The sequence below is a fragment of the Acyrthosiphon pisum genome, chromosome A2, assembly GCF_005508785.2.
Source record: "Acyrthosiphon pisum isolate AL4f chromosome A2, pea_aphid_22Mar2018_4r6ur, whole genome shotgun sequence".
Classification (NCBI taxonomy): Eukaryota; Metazoa; Arthropoda; class Insecta; order Hemiptera; family Aphididae; genus Acyrthosiphon; species Acyrthosiphon pisum.
This window is the reverse complement of record NC_042495.1, coordinates 75,867,703-75,887,127: the sequence shown is the minus strand read 5'-3', so window position 1 is coordinate 75,887,127 and position 19,425 is coordinate 75,867,703. Positions and strand designations below refer to the sequence as shown.

Below are 19,425 nucleotides of genomic sequence, written 5' to 3'. Positions count from 1 at the left end.
AATTTAACCTACTGTAGCACTGTACTACCTAATAGTAAAATGAATTACTTTAATCACAATAACATCTTAAAATACACTTGGTAATATTTTAAATTTCGTAAAAAACGCGTAATTTTTCAAACCGTTAAAACCAAGTGACAAGCCTATAATCTCCGTCGGCTCAAGAGTGGAGCGTACTCGTCTCACTTAAGAACATTAGTCTAAAAAAAAATTTTAAATATTATTATGTATAAGTACCTATATTATTATTCATATTATATCCTATTCTATGTATCTATATAGGTAAATGTTTGTAAATAATTGTACATATTATCAATTGTTAACTTGCAAAAAAAAATTCTGTAATCAATAAGTTAGATGAATGTCAGGAAAACTTTATAATAACAAAAAAATAATAACTTTGTCTTCGCTCAGAATCGTTTTTTGTATACAGTAATTTTATATCATTGAAATCAAATATTGTGTTGTGTTAGCACAACGCAGCTCGTTTATTATTAATATATGACAGTCGACAGAACGTTTTCACTCAGAATTGTTTTTCGTATCAATGACACAACAGAATACTGTATAAACTTTTTTTTTTGTACTGTACAACAGAGCAATTATTTTCTGTCCCCTTTTTTTCTTGAATGAACAAATATACGCAATATGAACCAAACAATATTTAAATTATGCAAAAATTAAAAACAAATTGTCAATGCTTCTTATATTGTGAGGAAATAACTGATATATGTTTGGCCAGACCGCCCCCCCCCAAAAAAAAAAAGATAGTAAAATTCATGCAAATACCATTCATGTCATAATTTTTTTAGGCATCTTACATTGGGGGGAGGCTAGCTAAACATACATTCTTCGTAGATATCTATTAGATTGCCGTCCATTAACAGAATTCAACAAGCGCAATGATTAAACCTCAGGGGAACACTAACGCACTGAAACGTGAGAAGTTTTGTTTTCCAAATTCATAAGTTTTTTTTTGGTTTTATACACCATTGCTCTTTTTGCAATCTTTGAATACATTTTTTTCTTGTTTTTCACAATCCCAAACTCTGAAACTTAAACTATATTATATTAAGTGTATTTCAATTGTCAGTTTTTTTCAACATTTTTTTAAAATTATAAAACTTTTCAACTGTGAAAAGTCTTTTATTCAAAAAATCCTAATATTACCTATTTTATAAACTATTTACTAATGTATTGTAATTTATATTGTAGTAAAGTGATTTTATAGGTATAATCATTTTGAATAAAATAATTATTAAAAATATTTTTTCTTGTTTTCAAACGTTTTCATTAAAATTAGTATTGTACTATTGTTACATAAATATGTCATAACAATAAACAAAGTATTTGATCAAATATGGTTGTCAACTCAGAATCATTTAATAAAATATATACAACCTCTAGTTTTATTCTTAGTATCAAGAATTAACACGAATTAAATAAAACCAATATTAGCATAATAAATGTATTATAAATTCAATGAATTTTCGACGACTTGAGCACTCGGTTGTAAATGAGTCTGTATTAATGATCCAGTTGGTATGATAGTCATTTCAGCTATCTGAAAATAAACATTTGAGAAATTAAGCATAGCATTATAATAATATTGTCATTTATGTGGATAAATAATTTTTAAGAAAATTGAGGACATATTTTAGTTATAAATTCATGGAGTAAATTTAACTATTGACATTTATTCCATAAACATTACAAATGACCATTTTTATTTTATGTAATCAATATCTGTTAATATTTTATTTTTATTATTATCTAAAGAATTTTTAATCAAAAATGTCATGTTTATAATAATTACTTGCTGTATATAGTAGACTTCACACAGGAAAAAAAAATTGATAATTATAAATATACAGCACTGTATTTTGGGTTTAGTTTACCTCTGCAGATCACTGGCATTTCGATGACAGTGTATATTATGTACCTCACTTTGTGTTCAAATCCGACGAAGTTGGTAGTCTGCGGTGGATTGGATACAATGCTTGATGTATTTCAGTATAAGAGTACTTAATAACTATTTATGAGCTAATTATTGGTTTAGGTGTACCTATAGTCTATACGCCCCCGAAAATTACCAACTTTAAAATACAGCACTTGTTATTTTTTGTATTATAGCAATGGCGCTATAAATATCTTAGATATGTTTCAAACCTTCCAAATATCTCTAAGAACAATATCTTAATCATACTAAATGTCTAAATAGATAGGTATGCGTAAGTAACTTTTTGATACGCTTACCACCCCCTGTACCATCCCCATAGTTCTTCGCTTCCGTATAACGACAATGGCGGACAACGTGGAGAACTACGAGTTACTATAGAGATAGACAGATAGTATCAAAAGTAGGGTGGATGTGATAACCGGACGAAAACTGGATTTTTGCTGACATTCATATCTATTTTGTCGTGCTCTCAAACGTTAGTCAAAATTAGTAGACTTTTGATCCTATAAACCACAATTATAATTATACAAACATAAACATGTTACATGTACATTACCTTTAGTAAGTATAATAGGACTTTTTTAATAAATGTTGTAAAATACGTATATTTGCAAGCCTAAGGTGTTCCACATGATATGTAATATTTGATGGAATATCCGGATTATTTACACATACCAAAATTATATGCGTTCATAAGACGTAACCGTCTGAATTTTGGACTATTCAGAATTTTTATCGTGATAGAGTGAATAAATATTTATTTATATACAGTAGAAGCCGCTTATTAGAAACACTTTGGGACCAAAATGAAATGTGTCAATTAACCGATTGTTTCTAATAAGCGATTCGTTAGATATAGGTAATATACGGGCGATCCGTCCTGGTACATTTTGTTTCAATAACGCGATTGTATCAATAATCCGTGTTTCTAATAAGCGGCTTCTACTGTATTATGTATAGGATTAAAATTTTTAATAATATATTTTTTTTTGTGCGTATTATTAAATTTTTCACATTGTATGGGGTTCTTTGATGTATTCAGTTTTTTTCGTTTCTATTCAAACGTTTTTCAATAGAATTTATTTCTAAAGTTACAACTATTTAAATTTTAACTTACAAGAACATTTGGTGGCGTTGCCAAAGATGTAATTACGGCATTCGCGACATCTTCCACCTGGAGAAATTTAAAATCCACCGCAGGTCGGTCTGTGATGATTTTTTGGACATCTGCTAACATGCCTGTAGCAACTGGTCCCGGGCTAACACTCTAAATATTAAATTAAATAAATATTATTATTATATGTTTATATATCGAAAGTCTATAGGTGATCGCCAAATGCCGATCGATATGGAGTGGTAGGTATTTCATCAACCGACAACAGTATAAATAATATAATACCAATACGATGTATCCAAATCGTTATCACTATTCTAAAATAAATGTTCTGAGATATTAAGAACAAATTATTATTAAGCAAGCACTGTTCTAATACGAAAAAACATGAACCTACTTGCACGAAGAATCAATAGAATAATTCTAACGCCTCTAACCTTTTTTTAGCTGTGCTTTGTGTCACTATTACTTATATAGGTGCATCATTATGTAACAGACTATTAAAAAGTTTATAATAATCAATAATTATTAATTACCTAGGTACATTACAAATATAGATGAGGTATCAGAAAACCGTTCGATATGAAAATACAACATATAAATAATGTATTAAAAATAATAATTTATAACAAGATTATTAAAATAACTAATTAAACATACATTTTCGGCACAAATCCTAGTACTCTGGCCGTTGTCCGATTATATTTCAATTATTTATTAAATACAAGATTCTCGTGCGACCGTAACTTTTTATTATTGTGCTACATCCGATAAAATCAAGTCATAAAGCCGAATAAAGTGAAGTAGATTAATTAATACATAGTTTAATTGTTCACAAAGTCGCACGTTTCAGTATGTTTATATTAAAATGCTTATCATAATTAATATTGTACTTAAATATTTCACCAAAATGCACGTATTTGTATTATTATAGGTATTCTAGATATTTGAACACATTACTTTATCACCTTATCACTACAGATTCAGAATTATTATTAAATATAATACAATGTAGGTATAATAAATGTAACGTAGCCGTGACAATCATAATATTATTATAAACCAATAGACGGGTGACTATAAAAGTATAAAATATACAGGCCACAGCTAGGGTGTAACAGAAAAAACTGACTTTTAGAATAACTTTTTTTCTAATCATTATTTTTAATTTTTTTTTATATATATTGTATACGTGTAATAAAAAAAATTACTTTTTTTTTAATACTGAAAATAAAAAGTTTTAAATTTGACTTATATTTTTTAATAAATTCAAAATAGTCAATTTGTGAACCTGATTATAAGAACGATTTGGATGGTAAAAACATTTATCTAAATCGAGCTTATTTTTTAGAATTTTTTAAAATATCTATATTTTTTTGATTAAATTAATTTGAAACGCAATAACTTTTTTAAAAATATTATTTTTGGAAATTTGTTAACATGGGTATATTTTTGAAACTATTTACTAGTCATATAATTTTAACAAGTTTTGTTATACGTTTAAGTAGGATACATTTTTTTTTTTAGTCAGTTCTTTCTTTTACACTTTGTATATAATACCTAAGTACAATCAGCGCAATCAAACATATTTTATCGACGTACTGTAAATTATTTTTTTTTATATATATATGAAATATACAATCTGTACCCTGAGGCACAATAAGAATATGGGCTAAATTACAGTGACATTGGAAAAATACGTTGTTGGAAGAAGCCACCCAGTGATGACACTTCCTATTGACTTGACAAACTACTTTTTTAACCGTTCATTTTAGATTCTGAGTGGAACGATGAATGTATTGATTTTACAATAATGTGTGTTTTTTGTTTTATTTTTTTTTGTGTCTGTGTACACGATAAGTAGTCGAAATAATGCTTCGATTTTCAACTTCAGTATCTTGTTCAATTGGAAAGTGAATATCATTGGTGCATTGGGGAGGTCAACATTTAAAATTCCCAGTAATTTTCAAAAGCGCCAAGAAAAACCAAAGAAAAATTAAGGAAAAACGGGAATTTTTACAAGCAAAGTTTATTTTTATAGTCATTTTAAGTTCACATTTGGACGAAATTACATATTAAAAAAACCTAGAATAACTATTTTAGTTAATTTGTATTCGTAAGTATGTACTTGAAACTTCTAAAGCCTACTATTATATATCTATGATAGTATCACGGTTTGTTGTTGATGTATAACGCGTTATAAGTACCTAATGGATATTGTGATATGATTAAATTGGAATTTATTATAGGTAATTATTTTAGATTTCAAATCCATTATTTTAATTAAGTATAAATTACGGTGTATTAATTTTGACTCCATTTTATTCAACAAATTCTAAACAAAAATTATTTATAAAAAATGGGGCAAATACGGGCAGCTGGAAATTATGAAATCTTATTTAGGACAAATTATAGAATTATATTTAACCAACGCTGTCACTCCACTTCACGCTACATTTTTTAAAAACTACTACTACTTTAGATTTTTATGTACAATAAAAACGTATTTTAAATATAATTTAACTAATTAAAATAATATGTTCTAGGTAAATAAAAATATAAATTTTAGTCAATTTATTTTCCTTACCTTATAGGCTTTCTACTGGCACCAAATATGTCGATTAAATATTAACTATTTTCGAACAAATGTCGGGAAGAAATGAGTACCTATAGTTTTGTGAGCGTACAAAAAATACTATATCTGGTTATCGCAAACATTAGGCGATGCGTTATCTTCACGAAAAGTGGTTTTAAAATTTAAACTAATAGCTATTAGATTAAATGTTTAATTCTCTTACAGAATACAAATCAACTTTTAAAAATAATTCAAGTAATTATTATCATTTTCAACATTTTTTCCATTTTTTTAAATTTTTGGGCCACTGTGCGTCAGTGAGGAGTACTATAAATTAAATTAATTTTTTATAATAATATGATATAGTATATTATTACCTATTATATACAAAAATATTATAATATTATGAAATAAATAAAGTAAAGAAAATATAATTTGAAATATCTACACTAAAACAATTGTATTGTTCTCTATAATTCCTACTTAAGGCCAGTTATTGTACCATCTCCGATTAAATAGTTAACAGCAGTTTTATCGGGCGAATTTGCCCGGTTAAATATCTGGTATCAGCTGATTAAGCATAATCGAAGTTTAACCGTAGACGGTACAACTGGCTCTAAGTATACCAAACATTTAAATAGTATTGCAATTCCGGAATTTTAATTGTACGTTTTTCTGGTGTCTGTTTCACAAAAATCTTGTCTCAATCTTGCGAAGAGAGATAGGTAATGCAACAAACGAAACTCTCTTATGTATACCTATAATAAACTATAATAATGCCCAAATAAAACAATTTTTTCATGCATATCGTTATCAATTATATTTTTAATTGTATTGGTTTATGTACCGTACTGTCGGTGCCTTGTAATCGAATACAGAGATCACAAGATAAACATATACATGTGTGTGTGTGTGTGTGTGTGTGTGTGATTTTTACGTTTAACCTAAATATAGTACACTATATACAGCGGAAATCATTAATTATTAAGGTCAGTCTTAATATTTCACTGATATAACAATAATCAAAATATGTTAGCGAAAAAACTGAAACATAATATTGGTTTTGTAAGAATATGAAAAGCATTTATTGTGTTCAACTGAAAAAGTAGCATATTATAACAAAATTACGAATTTATTTCGTGTACCTACTTATTATATTATTTATACCTACCTAATTTATAAATGTATATAAATCATGAGTAAGAAACAATGAATCGATCGCTGTAAAATAACGATTGATCGAAAGATTGTCACAGCCGGAGAGTATCAGCTGATTAATAGTTTGCTATTTAATATTATGTCTAGTTCCTAAAAAGTATTCAGTGTAGAAATTAAAATTGTTTTTATTTTATAGTTTTGCTATCAAATGCCCTAATTTACTTAACCTACGCGTGAAAAACACGAATACTACTAACTATTCGAGTGCAATGCTTTGGACTTTGGCTGTAATGTTTTCATAAATAGATAATAGGTATACCGTAACCAATACACCGACGTAGTAGTTGTCGTGATACATATCATGAATTCTAATTTTATAAACGTATTGACATCCAAATCTAAATCTGTCGTTAACCTGAAACGTCAAGAAACACGAGTTATGCAAAAAATCTTATCCACCTTACGGCTTACAAAGACAATATATAAATTCAACTTGCAATTCAAAAATCAATGATTTAATAAGATATTGCGTTCAAATATATATATACATATAAACGGGACTTGAAGTGCGTTAACTTGATAACAATTGTTATAAGTGCTCAATATATTATACAACGTATTGTATTGCTCAGGAAATGTCATAATAGGTATAATCGTACAGAATCCACGCCTCGGAAGTCAGAAGGCGAGTGTAATTTTTATAAAGAAATATATAGATATGTTTATGTATAACATAATTTTTTTGTTGTATTGAGCTCAACATGTAACTATCCATAACACAAAAAGCAAACAAATAAAAATATTAACCAATAAAGTATACAATGTACAATCAATTGTAATAATAGTTATATTTTAACTATAATATAATATAGGTACGCGTAACTGCATAATCCTTGTCTTTTAATCAAAGTGAAAAAACATTCTCGAGAGTCGGGTTGGAAAATTAATTTACAACATTTGAATTAGCACTTGATGAACTAGCCTTTGCTCTACAAAAAATTAATCCAACAACAAAGTTTATACAATTACAGCACGCGCGTAAGGATCTTTGAGAGTGTAATAAAAAAATAAAAAAAAAACTGAGGAAACCAATAAATATAAAAATGTGCAACACACTCCCTATGAACTATATTTACTTGACAGTCTTGGCTATTTTATCAAGGCAAAAATTCAGACAGTTTCAATATTTACTATGCTTGCGGCCAAACCTATAACGGAAAAAATAAAACCGTTCGAATTCAACGATCCATTCCAACAAATATAAAAAAAAAAAAACTATCACGCCTTGTACAATATCGTATTTTCATATTTTTTCATTTGAAAGATGAAAAGTTTATTCTGGTTGTTATATTGAACTCGATTTTTGAATAACTTAAAATAGCGTTGATAAAAATATATTTCAAAATACTTACCCCCAAAGGTTTGTGAATATTTAGATACTTATTATTACTTATGAAGTAGAGTTCTTGAAACTCAATATGAGTTTTATAAAGAACCCAATATGCCACCTGTGATAATTTTTTAAAAAAATAAGGTAATTATCAAAATCTGACTAATTGTGAGCTTTTCATTTGACCAAAATACAAAATATATAAATCTAACTTACAGGACAAATGTTAAATAACGAAGATCGCGATTGAAAAATATATTCCCGATATTACTGTAAATGGTATAGAACGAAAAGTTACCTTTAGGAAAATAACAACATTTTATTTCTAAAAATAAAAGATAAACCTCTAGATTCATTTTTCCATCGAACAAGATATACTGTTGAAGAAAATTGAAGCAGTTTTACTGTCCCAAACGGCGAACCAACCTTACCATCACAACCCTACCAACCATAGTCATTAGTTGCATGCTCAAGTAAAATCAAAATTATATATATATAAATAAATATTGAATTGTACACTACCGAAACTTTGATTTTGGATCCCACTAATTGTAGTTCGTGTCGAAGTCCATCGCATAGTACCGTGACTGCATTCTTTGAAGCATTATACATTTTGAACCCAAAATACGGAGTTAAACCATGACCAGTGATACTAAAATCAAATAAATACGTAGGTTGTAGGTAAGTACTTATAATAATAATAAGCTATTTATTATTTATTAATTATTTTCATAAATAAACGACAGTGAACATCTTGTTCATAAAGTTATTTGTCGAATATAAACATGGTTAAAAATATATAATACGCATTCAACTACGATGATGTGGCGGTGAGATGTAGGACTATTTGAACTTTGAAGCAATTGCTTCGTGTCTGTTATGGGAGAGTGTATTATCGTAAGACCTCAAGTCTTAAATACAAATAATATCATGATTCATGACAAATATTATATTACCGAGTTTAGAGTTAGCAGTCGCCACTCTGCGAGACTGCGACTCACTTTAGTACAGTGAAAATATAAAAATATTTAAAATATACAATTTGGTTCAAATAAGACTAAACAATTTCGCGCCACCGCACATTTGTACCTATATTATCAACGAGTAGCTCTCAATATTAAACTTAATCAAAGTAAAACACTTTTTAAACAATAATAATAAATTACCTATTTATTTGAATGATGTGACCGTCGATCTTATTTTTCGTCATCGATTTGTAAGCCTCTCTTGAACACACACTCAATGCCAGAACATTGAGATTCAACGTTTCTTGCCAATCCTCCAGTTTTCCGTCTTTATCACAAAAACAATATATAAATCCTTTCGAGAATACCTAGTTTTATTCCATGCTTAGGTGTACTCACTTAAAAGGCTTGATACTTTCGCAATTCCAGCATTGTTAACTAAAATACTGGGACCTCCTAGTGTTGAATCTACCCACGAAAAAACATCTTTTACAGCTTGTTCGTTAGTCACATCGCATACCTTTGTATAAATAGTCCCGTAGTCTTTATCAGTTAAAGATTCAGCTAATTCCTTAAGGACAAATCAAATATTAAAATAAGTTTATATATTGTAATTTTACTATAAATTCAATACAAATTTAATAATTCAGGTACCTATTATATGCCGTTAAAATCGGTGAAATACGAATGAGAACGTTATTTTTGGTAACACGATTGAGAAAGCTCGATAGTTATATTTTTTTCCAACGTTGCTAAATTTAATCGAACGATAACATATATATAATTTATTTTAATATGGATATATCCTATGGTAATAGGTTTAGTAGATTTGGAGGCTTAGATGATTTGAAAATGTTAGTAATGACTATTGATCTATTAATATAAATTATTTGTAAAAATTATTTAAGTATAATTAATAGGTACTACATCTTATATTGCATATAGTTTATATTTATTTAAAACCATATTTAAGGATTATTATGCTTATGGTATGAACATTTTAATAGCTCAGAAACTATTTATTAGAATTTTGGTTTAGATACATCAAGATTTTCATGAGTATCACCCACTAAATAATTTACAGTAAAAATAGGGGATTTTCATTTGAAAAATTGAAGTTTGTATCGCCACAGGACATTTCTTTAGTAGTACAAAATTATCAGGAATTTAAATATATATGGTCTTTCAATAGCCAAATAAATTATATGGTAGCGTTGCACGTAAATTCGTTCTCAATCGTATTATTTGTTGTGATTTTTTTGGGTCAGCGATATGTTCTTTGTTAATTTTAAGTGTTCTCCAAAAAAGTATAACGATAAATATTCAGTATTCAGTATCAACCAAATTAATATTGCTTTGCCTTTTTCACTAATAACGTTCATTTTTATAAAATTATGTACGTATAAACGTGTTATTTATGGTAAGGGTTGCGTAAACGAAACTGACTTTATGTTGAACTGGTGTACAGATAGACTAATCTTTAACCGATACTAGAAATTAGCATAGAAATAATGCACAGGGTATTTGGACCATACCATTTACAAGGTTCATACTCCCGGTGCGGGATAATGTGAGATAATTTTAAACCGGTCTAGCTTAGCGAATTTCTTATCCATCAGGGATTATTGCATTTAAAAAATTAATCTGTCTGGAAAATACTTTATGCATGTATGTCTTACAAAAAAATTATTTTTGTTCATTGCGGAAGTCGATGTTGATTATTATCCATAGGAGTAATCTGGGGTAAATTCTTTGAGGGGGAGGGGGCAAACTGTGGTATCACCAAGAATCTATTAGGTAAAATTACACTATTGCCCACTCAGTTAAATATCTGAGTGGCAGTTGCTCCTCATTTTTTTTGTACATCGATAATACACATAAGTACAACTTTCGAAATATTAATTAATAATCTAGGTATGCTATGGGAGGCAAATCGAGTGAAAAAAGGTCATCTACCTAAATTTGGAAAGCAATTCAAGTATTACCACGCGGTGCAATGACATATGACGCCATGAAGTTTTATGTAGACCCCTATAGATTATAAGAGTATTAGACATGATTATTGTACTTTGTTATGACTCTGGCACAAAGCGTAGTACCTACCACAGAATAGGTGGTTTATATGGCGGTACTGCTAAAATTAAGCCCGATTAAGGTAAACAATAATCATTATCAAATAATAAATATACTATATTAATATATAGATTAGACTTTAGTCACTGTGAACTATAGTCTATATATATGTCTATATAAATAATTTGCAGTGGTTAAACCTTCAAGTACAAATAATTGTCATTATCGTCCAACAATCTGATTTTGAGATCATTATTTGCACGGTGCATAAGTACCAACATACGTTCGTTGATCATTTTCCCAACAAATATTTAACACACTATAAGGTACACACATCTATTTATAACACACGTACGTTATATTATAAGACACAGACACGTATAGTAAGGCGGTACACGTCGTATTTTGAAGACCATCCGTTACTAAAAAGGTTTTTATCAACAATTAAAGCCTATGTCCAAAATGGGTTTTTTTTATTATTATTAACTTCTTAAAATCCTAAGGAATCAGAACAATAATAAGTATATTGCTTCAACGAAAAAACATTAGATTAGGTACATAAGTTTTTTTTACTTCAAAATTTGAATCACAATATCGATCGAACAAGTTCTTGTTCGAATGTTCAACTATTGTTCTAAGTTCTAACCACCTATAAGTGTTATATTATTATCTACCATAAATACCTTTCTGACTTCAGTTATCCATTTAGAATTTATACCTATTCTTTCCGCTCTGCAATCATCGACAAAATTTGCATTCCATTATCATCACTTTTTTCCATCAGTCCACTTAACTCAACTATACACACGCATTTTTACCGTAACAATGAGCTTTATATTTTATTGTATTTTTAGATTATACTAATTATTGTATGTAACCATCAATAAAAATAAATAAATACAGTTAGAAAATGTCTTATTAGAATTCACCGAACAGCTAGGTAACAGTGGTATCACTATTTAATATAATTGGTGTCGACAAAATAGTGCAAGTCAACTTGATGAATTGAATTTGTTATCCTAATACAATGCCATTCACCATTCAATAGCAACTAAAAAAAAAAAATAAAAAAAAATGTGCCACTTGTTTAGCCATTATAGTTGACATTTCTTTGAGCTAAAAAATTGAACTCTCGAATTCGATAGGTATATTACAGACTCGATATGCATATAAGCACATTACATTTAACATAACTCAGCAAACAGGTACATATTATGTATATTATATTTATCGATCTGGTTTAGAGTCATTGGCTTATTTCTAGACGGTTGCTGAACAATATAGCTTTTGTATACATTAATTGATGGTTAATTATTTTTTCCATAGTTCCTAAAGAAGCAAACTTTAAAATCCCAGTTTTTAAAGCAAGAAAAATCTTCCTTTTTTAGTAGATACTATTACCACGATGTTCACAATATTCACCAAATATAATTAAATTTAGTTCAGAGTTATACCTACCACCTTTTAGAAGCCTGCAATAATGTACCTACAGATTTTTTATGTTGATAAAAAAATATTGGCTTGCTTAAAAACCTTTAACATTTAATACAAGGCTCCTCATAGGTAGTAGTTATTATATAACTATATAGCTATTTAAAAATATTAAAGATTTAAGATACTCAACTTTTTTTGAGACATTTAAGTTCAAATTTGGATGAAATAAGATTAAACGAAGAAAGTATGGAATTGCATTTCATAACACTTAAAAGTTTTACGTAGCCACGTATTAGGTATATATTATATTTTACATACATACACAATGACATTTTCAAACAATTTTAATTCGTTTTAAGCTATTCAAACCTATTCACACCGTTCTACGGTAAGTCAACATTGACTGAAAAGTTAATAATAATAATACCTTGGTATATTATTACTATTATCTATGTCCTATCATAATTAAATATTAATATTTAAGTAAATGCAATATATTCAATCTTCTAATACCAATAAAATTAGTAAAACTAATAGTGAAATAAATTTCAAATATTAACAGTATTAATGCAATGTTTACTTACGAAATTCTCGATAACGCACCAAGTTTCTATCGCGTATTGTTTATACGAATACTCAATAGTCAATACTTTAAGGATCAACGTAAAAAGTAAGATAATATTATGTTACTAACAAATTCATCTCATCATTATTATTTGTATTTCATTGCATTTCACTGGTAAATGTACATAGGAAATAGTCAATATTATACTATAAGAAGTATAATGAGGGGGAGGGGGTGTAAGACAAGGAGAAAATTATGAATTTTTTTCTCGAATCAGAGATTACATCGTTTTCCCGCGGATTTTCGCACGATTACGTATCCAGTTATATCCATGACGATCGGATTAGACGATTGATAAAATATTAAAATAGATACCTATAAGCAGTGTTGGGTAGTAACGTAACGAAAGTAACGCGTTACTGTAACAGCGTTACTTTGCTTGTAACGCGTTACGTAATTTCATTAGAATTATTTCCAATTAACGAAAATGTAATGAAAATTACTTTTGAAAAGTAATTTCTATAGAATAACGCGTTACAGTTTCGAATTATTAAGTACCTTCCTATCTATTGAGAATTGAAAAAAAATATATGTATAATGTTGGTATTATTATGTTTACCAATCTAATATCTATATATATTTAATTTTAACTCGTCACAATTCAGTTTTCAATGGTTTTGATATTTGAAATGTCTAATTTCTCCGTAAATCACGAGAACAGTTAATTAAATGTATTATTCCTTTAAATAGGTTTCCTATGAATATAAGCTGTGTGGAAGACTACATTTTATATGATCCTATTAACTATACAGGTTTTATAAAGAATTTGCTTGTTCAATTTGCCCGCAGAAGATTATTGCTAAGAAATTTAAAAAAAAAATTTATTTTTGTAACGAGAAAGTAATGAGTTGTATTTATATTTGAAAAGTAAAGTAATTTCATTACAATTTTATTTGAGTAACGAGTAAAGTAACTTAATTACATTTATCTCTTAGTAACGAGTAAAGTAACTTAATTACTTTTTAAAAGTAACTTACCCAACACTGCCTATAAGCGATAGCTTACCTTGAGTACGTTTTCTCTCCTGGCGAGCGCCACGACGTGCACGCCGCTTTCCGCCAACTTGACTACGATCGCCGCCCCGATTCCAGCACTGGCGCCAGTAACTATCGCCACCTTGCCTCTCCACTGTTCCATCGCGTGTTACTTATTGTGACGTTATTATTATTAATAGTTCAAGTATAACGCGTCTTGGCGTACCGTGCATTCATATGATGTGTTCAAAAAAAAAAAAAAATTTCAAAAACAATATTACATTAACGCGTACAGCGGCGAGTTACGCGCGATTGACACAGCCGATATTTACTGTTTGCTAGGCTGTACGGAAAAACGAAATGTCGAAACTCCGTTGAAATCGTGTGCGTACATTACACGTTATTATTATACCTACCAATATTATTGTGCATCATACCCATCATGACGACGACGACCGCCGACGAAAAGTCTCCGCGTGGTGCGCTGCGCGTGTGTAGTCACGTGCGTGCATACTAAAATGTAGCCTGCAGGTACACTTCACAACCTATCTAGTCGTGATCCTTCACATTTTCACCGTCGGTAAAATATGATAATATGCACGCAGTGCGTTAGGCATACGTGTTTAACTATAACATTATATTTATATAGTGATCACTGATTAATAATCATATATTATAATAATATATGTAAAATTACTGCGGTACGGCTATAGACTATAGTATAAACAACGTGGTCAGTGCCTGACCAGCTGCGGTTGAACAGTGGGGAAAAAACTGTGGGGGGCTATACTATGGCTGGTCACTGAAACGTAAGAAGCGTTCTGTTGTCTAATTTTCACGGTATTTTTTTAAAAAATCTCACCATTGTTGAAACTATATTGTATTAATATTTTATAGCTGATTGTAAGAAATTATCGTCTCCCCTCACGATCGACGATAAGATATATTTCTTTCTATTGTCTTAAAGTCCCTACTGGCTACTACAAACTATTTAATAAATGTAGGTATTAAACTACGTGTTCACGATTCAGTCTATTTATGAACAATTTAAATATTTTTAACTAAGAAAATTCTTTATTCGAAAAATCTTAACCTAACCTATCCAATGAACAGTTAAGTTTATTAATATATCCATAAGGTATAGTCGTATAGATAGTGAAATAACTAACACATTATTTTAGATCTTTTGAATAAAATATTATTTACAAAGAATCTTACGATTTTCAAACGCTTTAATTTAGAAAATCATATTATTTCAAACTTCAAGTATAAAACATATTTCAAGTGGTTAAGATTTAAGAATTATCTGAGCTATTTATTGGTTCAAAATATTTGCATAGTTTTACTATATGGCTATATTATAATCATTAGTCTTTCGGCTTCTTCCTCTTTAGTAGATACCCACCTAAACTACCTACTTATATTTACCTACTTAATTACTTATATTTCCTATGATGGTGTTCTGAATGAAAAATTACCATATTATTAAATTATATTATAAAGTCTAAATAATTCCTGAATAACTTGACTATAAGTTAACTGTACTTAAGTTTTTGAAAATATTTTTTTTACATAACTTTGGATAATTAAAAATCAACATTTTTAAGATAAAATTATATTTTTTCAAAATAAATGTATAGATATCAATTTTTAGTTTTTATTCTTTTTTAAATAACAGCATACATTTTTAATTCTATTTCCTTAACCAAAATTTTATTTAAAAAGGTACCTTTTAATAAGGTATTTGATAGAAACGATTCTGAGCGGAGACGCCCCAACTCTTTGGTCCAACCTAACCATGGTTATTAAACAATTATTTCAATAATTTTAACTAATGTTCATATTTTATTTCCTGATCAATTTCCAAAGTACAATCTAGATCCAATTCACTTCCAGAAGCCTGCCTCAGAGTTGATGATCGAAAGATTTTTTCCGCTGGGAAACGTGTTCAGATTTTCAGACACAAAAATAAAATAAAAAAAACACATCAATGTAAAACCAATAGGCATTAAGCAATAAGTACGTCTGTTTAATTAAACTAATTCATTATTTTCATTTATTTCACATAAACATTTCTACATTTGTATAAGACTTCATAAAACATGACCAGAAGGCTACATACAATTTTTTTTCAAATATTATTATTAAATGGTGAAATACTTCATAAACGTGTTAGAAAAAAAATGCATAAACGTGTGCTGTAAATTATGCTTTAACAGTTTTACATTATGAATATATATAACTATTAATTAAGACCAGTAACGATATTAATTGTTAAGGCAACATAACAAACATTAATATTATTGTTGTACCAGTTTTTCTTTTTTGCAATTTACCAAAACATTCACAATTATTGTGTAACAAACACGCATAGTCTGTAATAACATAAATTATATAATATTTATTGAATCTACATAAAATAATATTCTGGTATTATTTATTGTGTAAAAGAAAGTTGCACAAACATAATAATGTAATTCTGCTCGGCTCTAAGGTAGAGCAGTACCTATAACTCCAAAGTCTAAATTATTAGGAAAGTGCTTTATGAGGTTTTTTAATTTTTTAATAATCTTAATTTATAAATCATTAAAATACAACCATTGGTTGCTGTTTTGATTTTTTGCACTTTTTCTAAGTATTGTGTTTATGTTTTACAAATATTACTATTTTTGAGAAGTTATAGGTACTACTGTTTTTCACTTCGGAAATAAGTATAACAAATAATAGTAAAATAAGTTACTATAATATCAATCTAATACACAAATAATAAAATATACTTAGTAATATAGGCTGAAAGACCGTCCCCGTTCAGAAGAATTTTTTGTATGCAATAATTTATCATTGTATTGATGATCTTGTTGAAGAAATAGAGAAAGGATACGAGACTAAAGTTATAACAGGAGTGGCTTTTATCAACCTCAACCCTGCATAATATACAGTCTGCAATTATAGACTGCTAATAAAACAAACATAATAATATGAACTAACTGGAGATTTGAAGATGAAAATTGTTGGTCTGCTACTATTATATTATCTATTATGTGCTACGACTACGTAACAGATGGTTCTATGTATCACTTCAGAACAAAAAAAGTAGACGGAGAAGACAAAATAATGGGTTACCTCAAGGAAGTGTTATAATACAAATCTTATTTAATATAATATATTATACTAATGATCAGCCGATTGGGAATCGATTAGAACACTTTACGTTCGTGAAGTTGGCCCACCTAAGTAATTCGATTTTTTTTTAAATTTATGCCATTATTTTGCAAGTTATTTGCAAGTATTTGCAAGTCTATTTTTAGAATTTGCAAGTCCAAACTTTCATCGTAAAACCAAAAAATGTAAAGATGGGCCAACTTCACGTAGCCCACTTTGACCTAGAACTTCGAAATTGGTATCAAACGAAATCTAATGATTAGGAAGTATTTGAAAACCCCTTTTTGAAATTTGCAAGTCCTTAAGGCGGCCTCTATAAACTTTTGAACTTGTGAAGTTAGCCCACCCACTTTTACCTAGAACTTTGAAACCAGCACCAAACGAAAGCTAATGATTAGCAAGAATTTGCAAGTCTGTTTTTAGAATTTGAAAGTTCCCCGTACGACCGCTATAGGTCTATTATAGAATCTTTCTAAAAAAACAAAACATATAAAAATAAAGTAATTTACAAACTCTTTAATGCAACCTAAATATATAACAAAAAAGCGAGCAAGTGGATAACGCACTATACAGGGGTGTGCCTAAGTGCTAACTATTGTTTTTCTTATTTTTAGATCAGGCAATTTGATATTTTTTGGTAAGTTGTTTTTTTTGCTAAATGTAATACAACTTATGGGGAATCTTGTATTACATTTTTAAATGTTAGATAATAGGAAGTGTCACTACTGGGTGGCTTCTTCCAACAACTCACTCACGCCTTTTTGTAAATTAGCCCATATCCTTATTGTGTCTCTGGGTACAGATGGTATATTTCTTTTAAAAAATAAAAAAATAAAAAAAAAAAAAAAAAAAAAAATGTTAGATATACACGGAACAATTTTTATAAATTTCTAGATCAAAATATCTTGTGATAATTCTAACTTTAGACTCTAATAATAAATTATTGTCGATGTACGCTCAACTATTTTTCTACTAATAACAGTTTATGAAGAACCTTGTATTAAAATTTCAAGTTTTTTGGCATTTACGTTATACATAAATACTGAGGATTGACTACTATATAAATTTTAATAAATTTATTATATCATTATTTATAGGGAAAAAAATTCAAATGTCTAGAATTAATTCAAAAAGAGTCAAAATATTTTGAAAATTTAACTTATTCAATGGGAATCTTTTACAGAAAGTACCAACTAGATACACTTTGTTACCACAAAATAGGATCATCAAAGTTGATGATTGGAGCATTTTTACTGCTCCAAATAATAAAAATAAAAATACCTACTATAATATAATACTACCTACTTTTAAATTTTGTTTTATATTTCGTGGAAATTCAATAATATCCATAAGTGAACTATTTAAAATAAAAATTTTATTTTATTGTATAACACCTCTGTAATTTATGTACCTACTTATGAAATAAATACTTGAATTAGGTATATAAATTCGAAATTACTTTGGCGTAGTGGCAGTCAAACGAGGGGGGGATGAGGGGGATAGATCCCCCCATGAACTTTTTTCAATATTTATAACAATTTATAATTAAGTATAGGTATTCTATAATGCATTAAATTGTGTTCTATTTTTTTTCTAAAAACAAATTATCAAATATTGTAAATTTCCACAGATTGTCGGAATATGTTTATACGTGTTTATATGACATGACTATATTATTATCTAGACTCATATCTAAGAACTAAGATATTATTATTATTATTATTATTAATATTTAGTTGTTTACACAAAATATAATATGGGAATTATCCCACTCGATCATCGAGAATTCTCAATAACAACTAGCTCTACACTTTCCCAGAACATTGGCCCATACGGGTGATAATGCGATTGGTAAGTATATTTTACAATATTACGTATTTTTTTTTTTTTATACCAACAGCCCCAAGTCATTAGTTGTTTGAAAACTTGAAATGTCGAATTGCTTTATTATTTGTCATAACTCATAATATTTAGTTATCCACGGTGATTCGTCTT

General features: G+C 28.5%; 1 protein-coding gene across 1 annotated transcript; it reads right to left on the bottom strand.

The window, feature by feature from the left end:
• Positions 1 to 1,359: 1,359 nt before the first annotated feature.
• LOC100162229 (farnesol dehydrogenase) lies at positions 1,360 to 14,752 on the bottom strand. Its single transcript, XM_001945788.5, has 6 exons — positions 14,300 to 14,752; positions 9,562 to 9,733; positions 9,364 to 9,490; positions 8,720 to 8,849; positions 3,078 to 3,227; positions 1,360 to 1,564 (listed from the first exon to the last, which is right to left on the bottom strand). The coding sequence occupies exons 1-6, from the start codon at positions 14,429 to 14,431 to the stop codon at positions 1,472 to 1,474; spliced, it is 804 nt and encodes a 267-aa protein (XP_001945823.1). The 5' UTR covers positions 14,432 to 14,752; the 3' UTR covers positions 1,360 to 1,471.
• Positions 14,753 to 19,425: the final 4,673 nt, after the last annotated feature.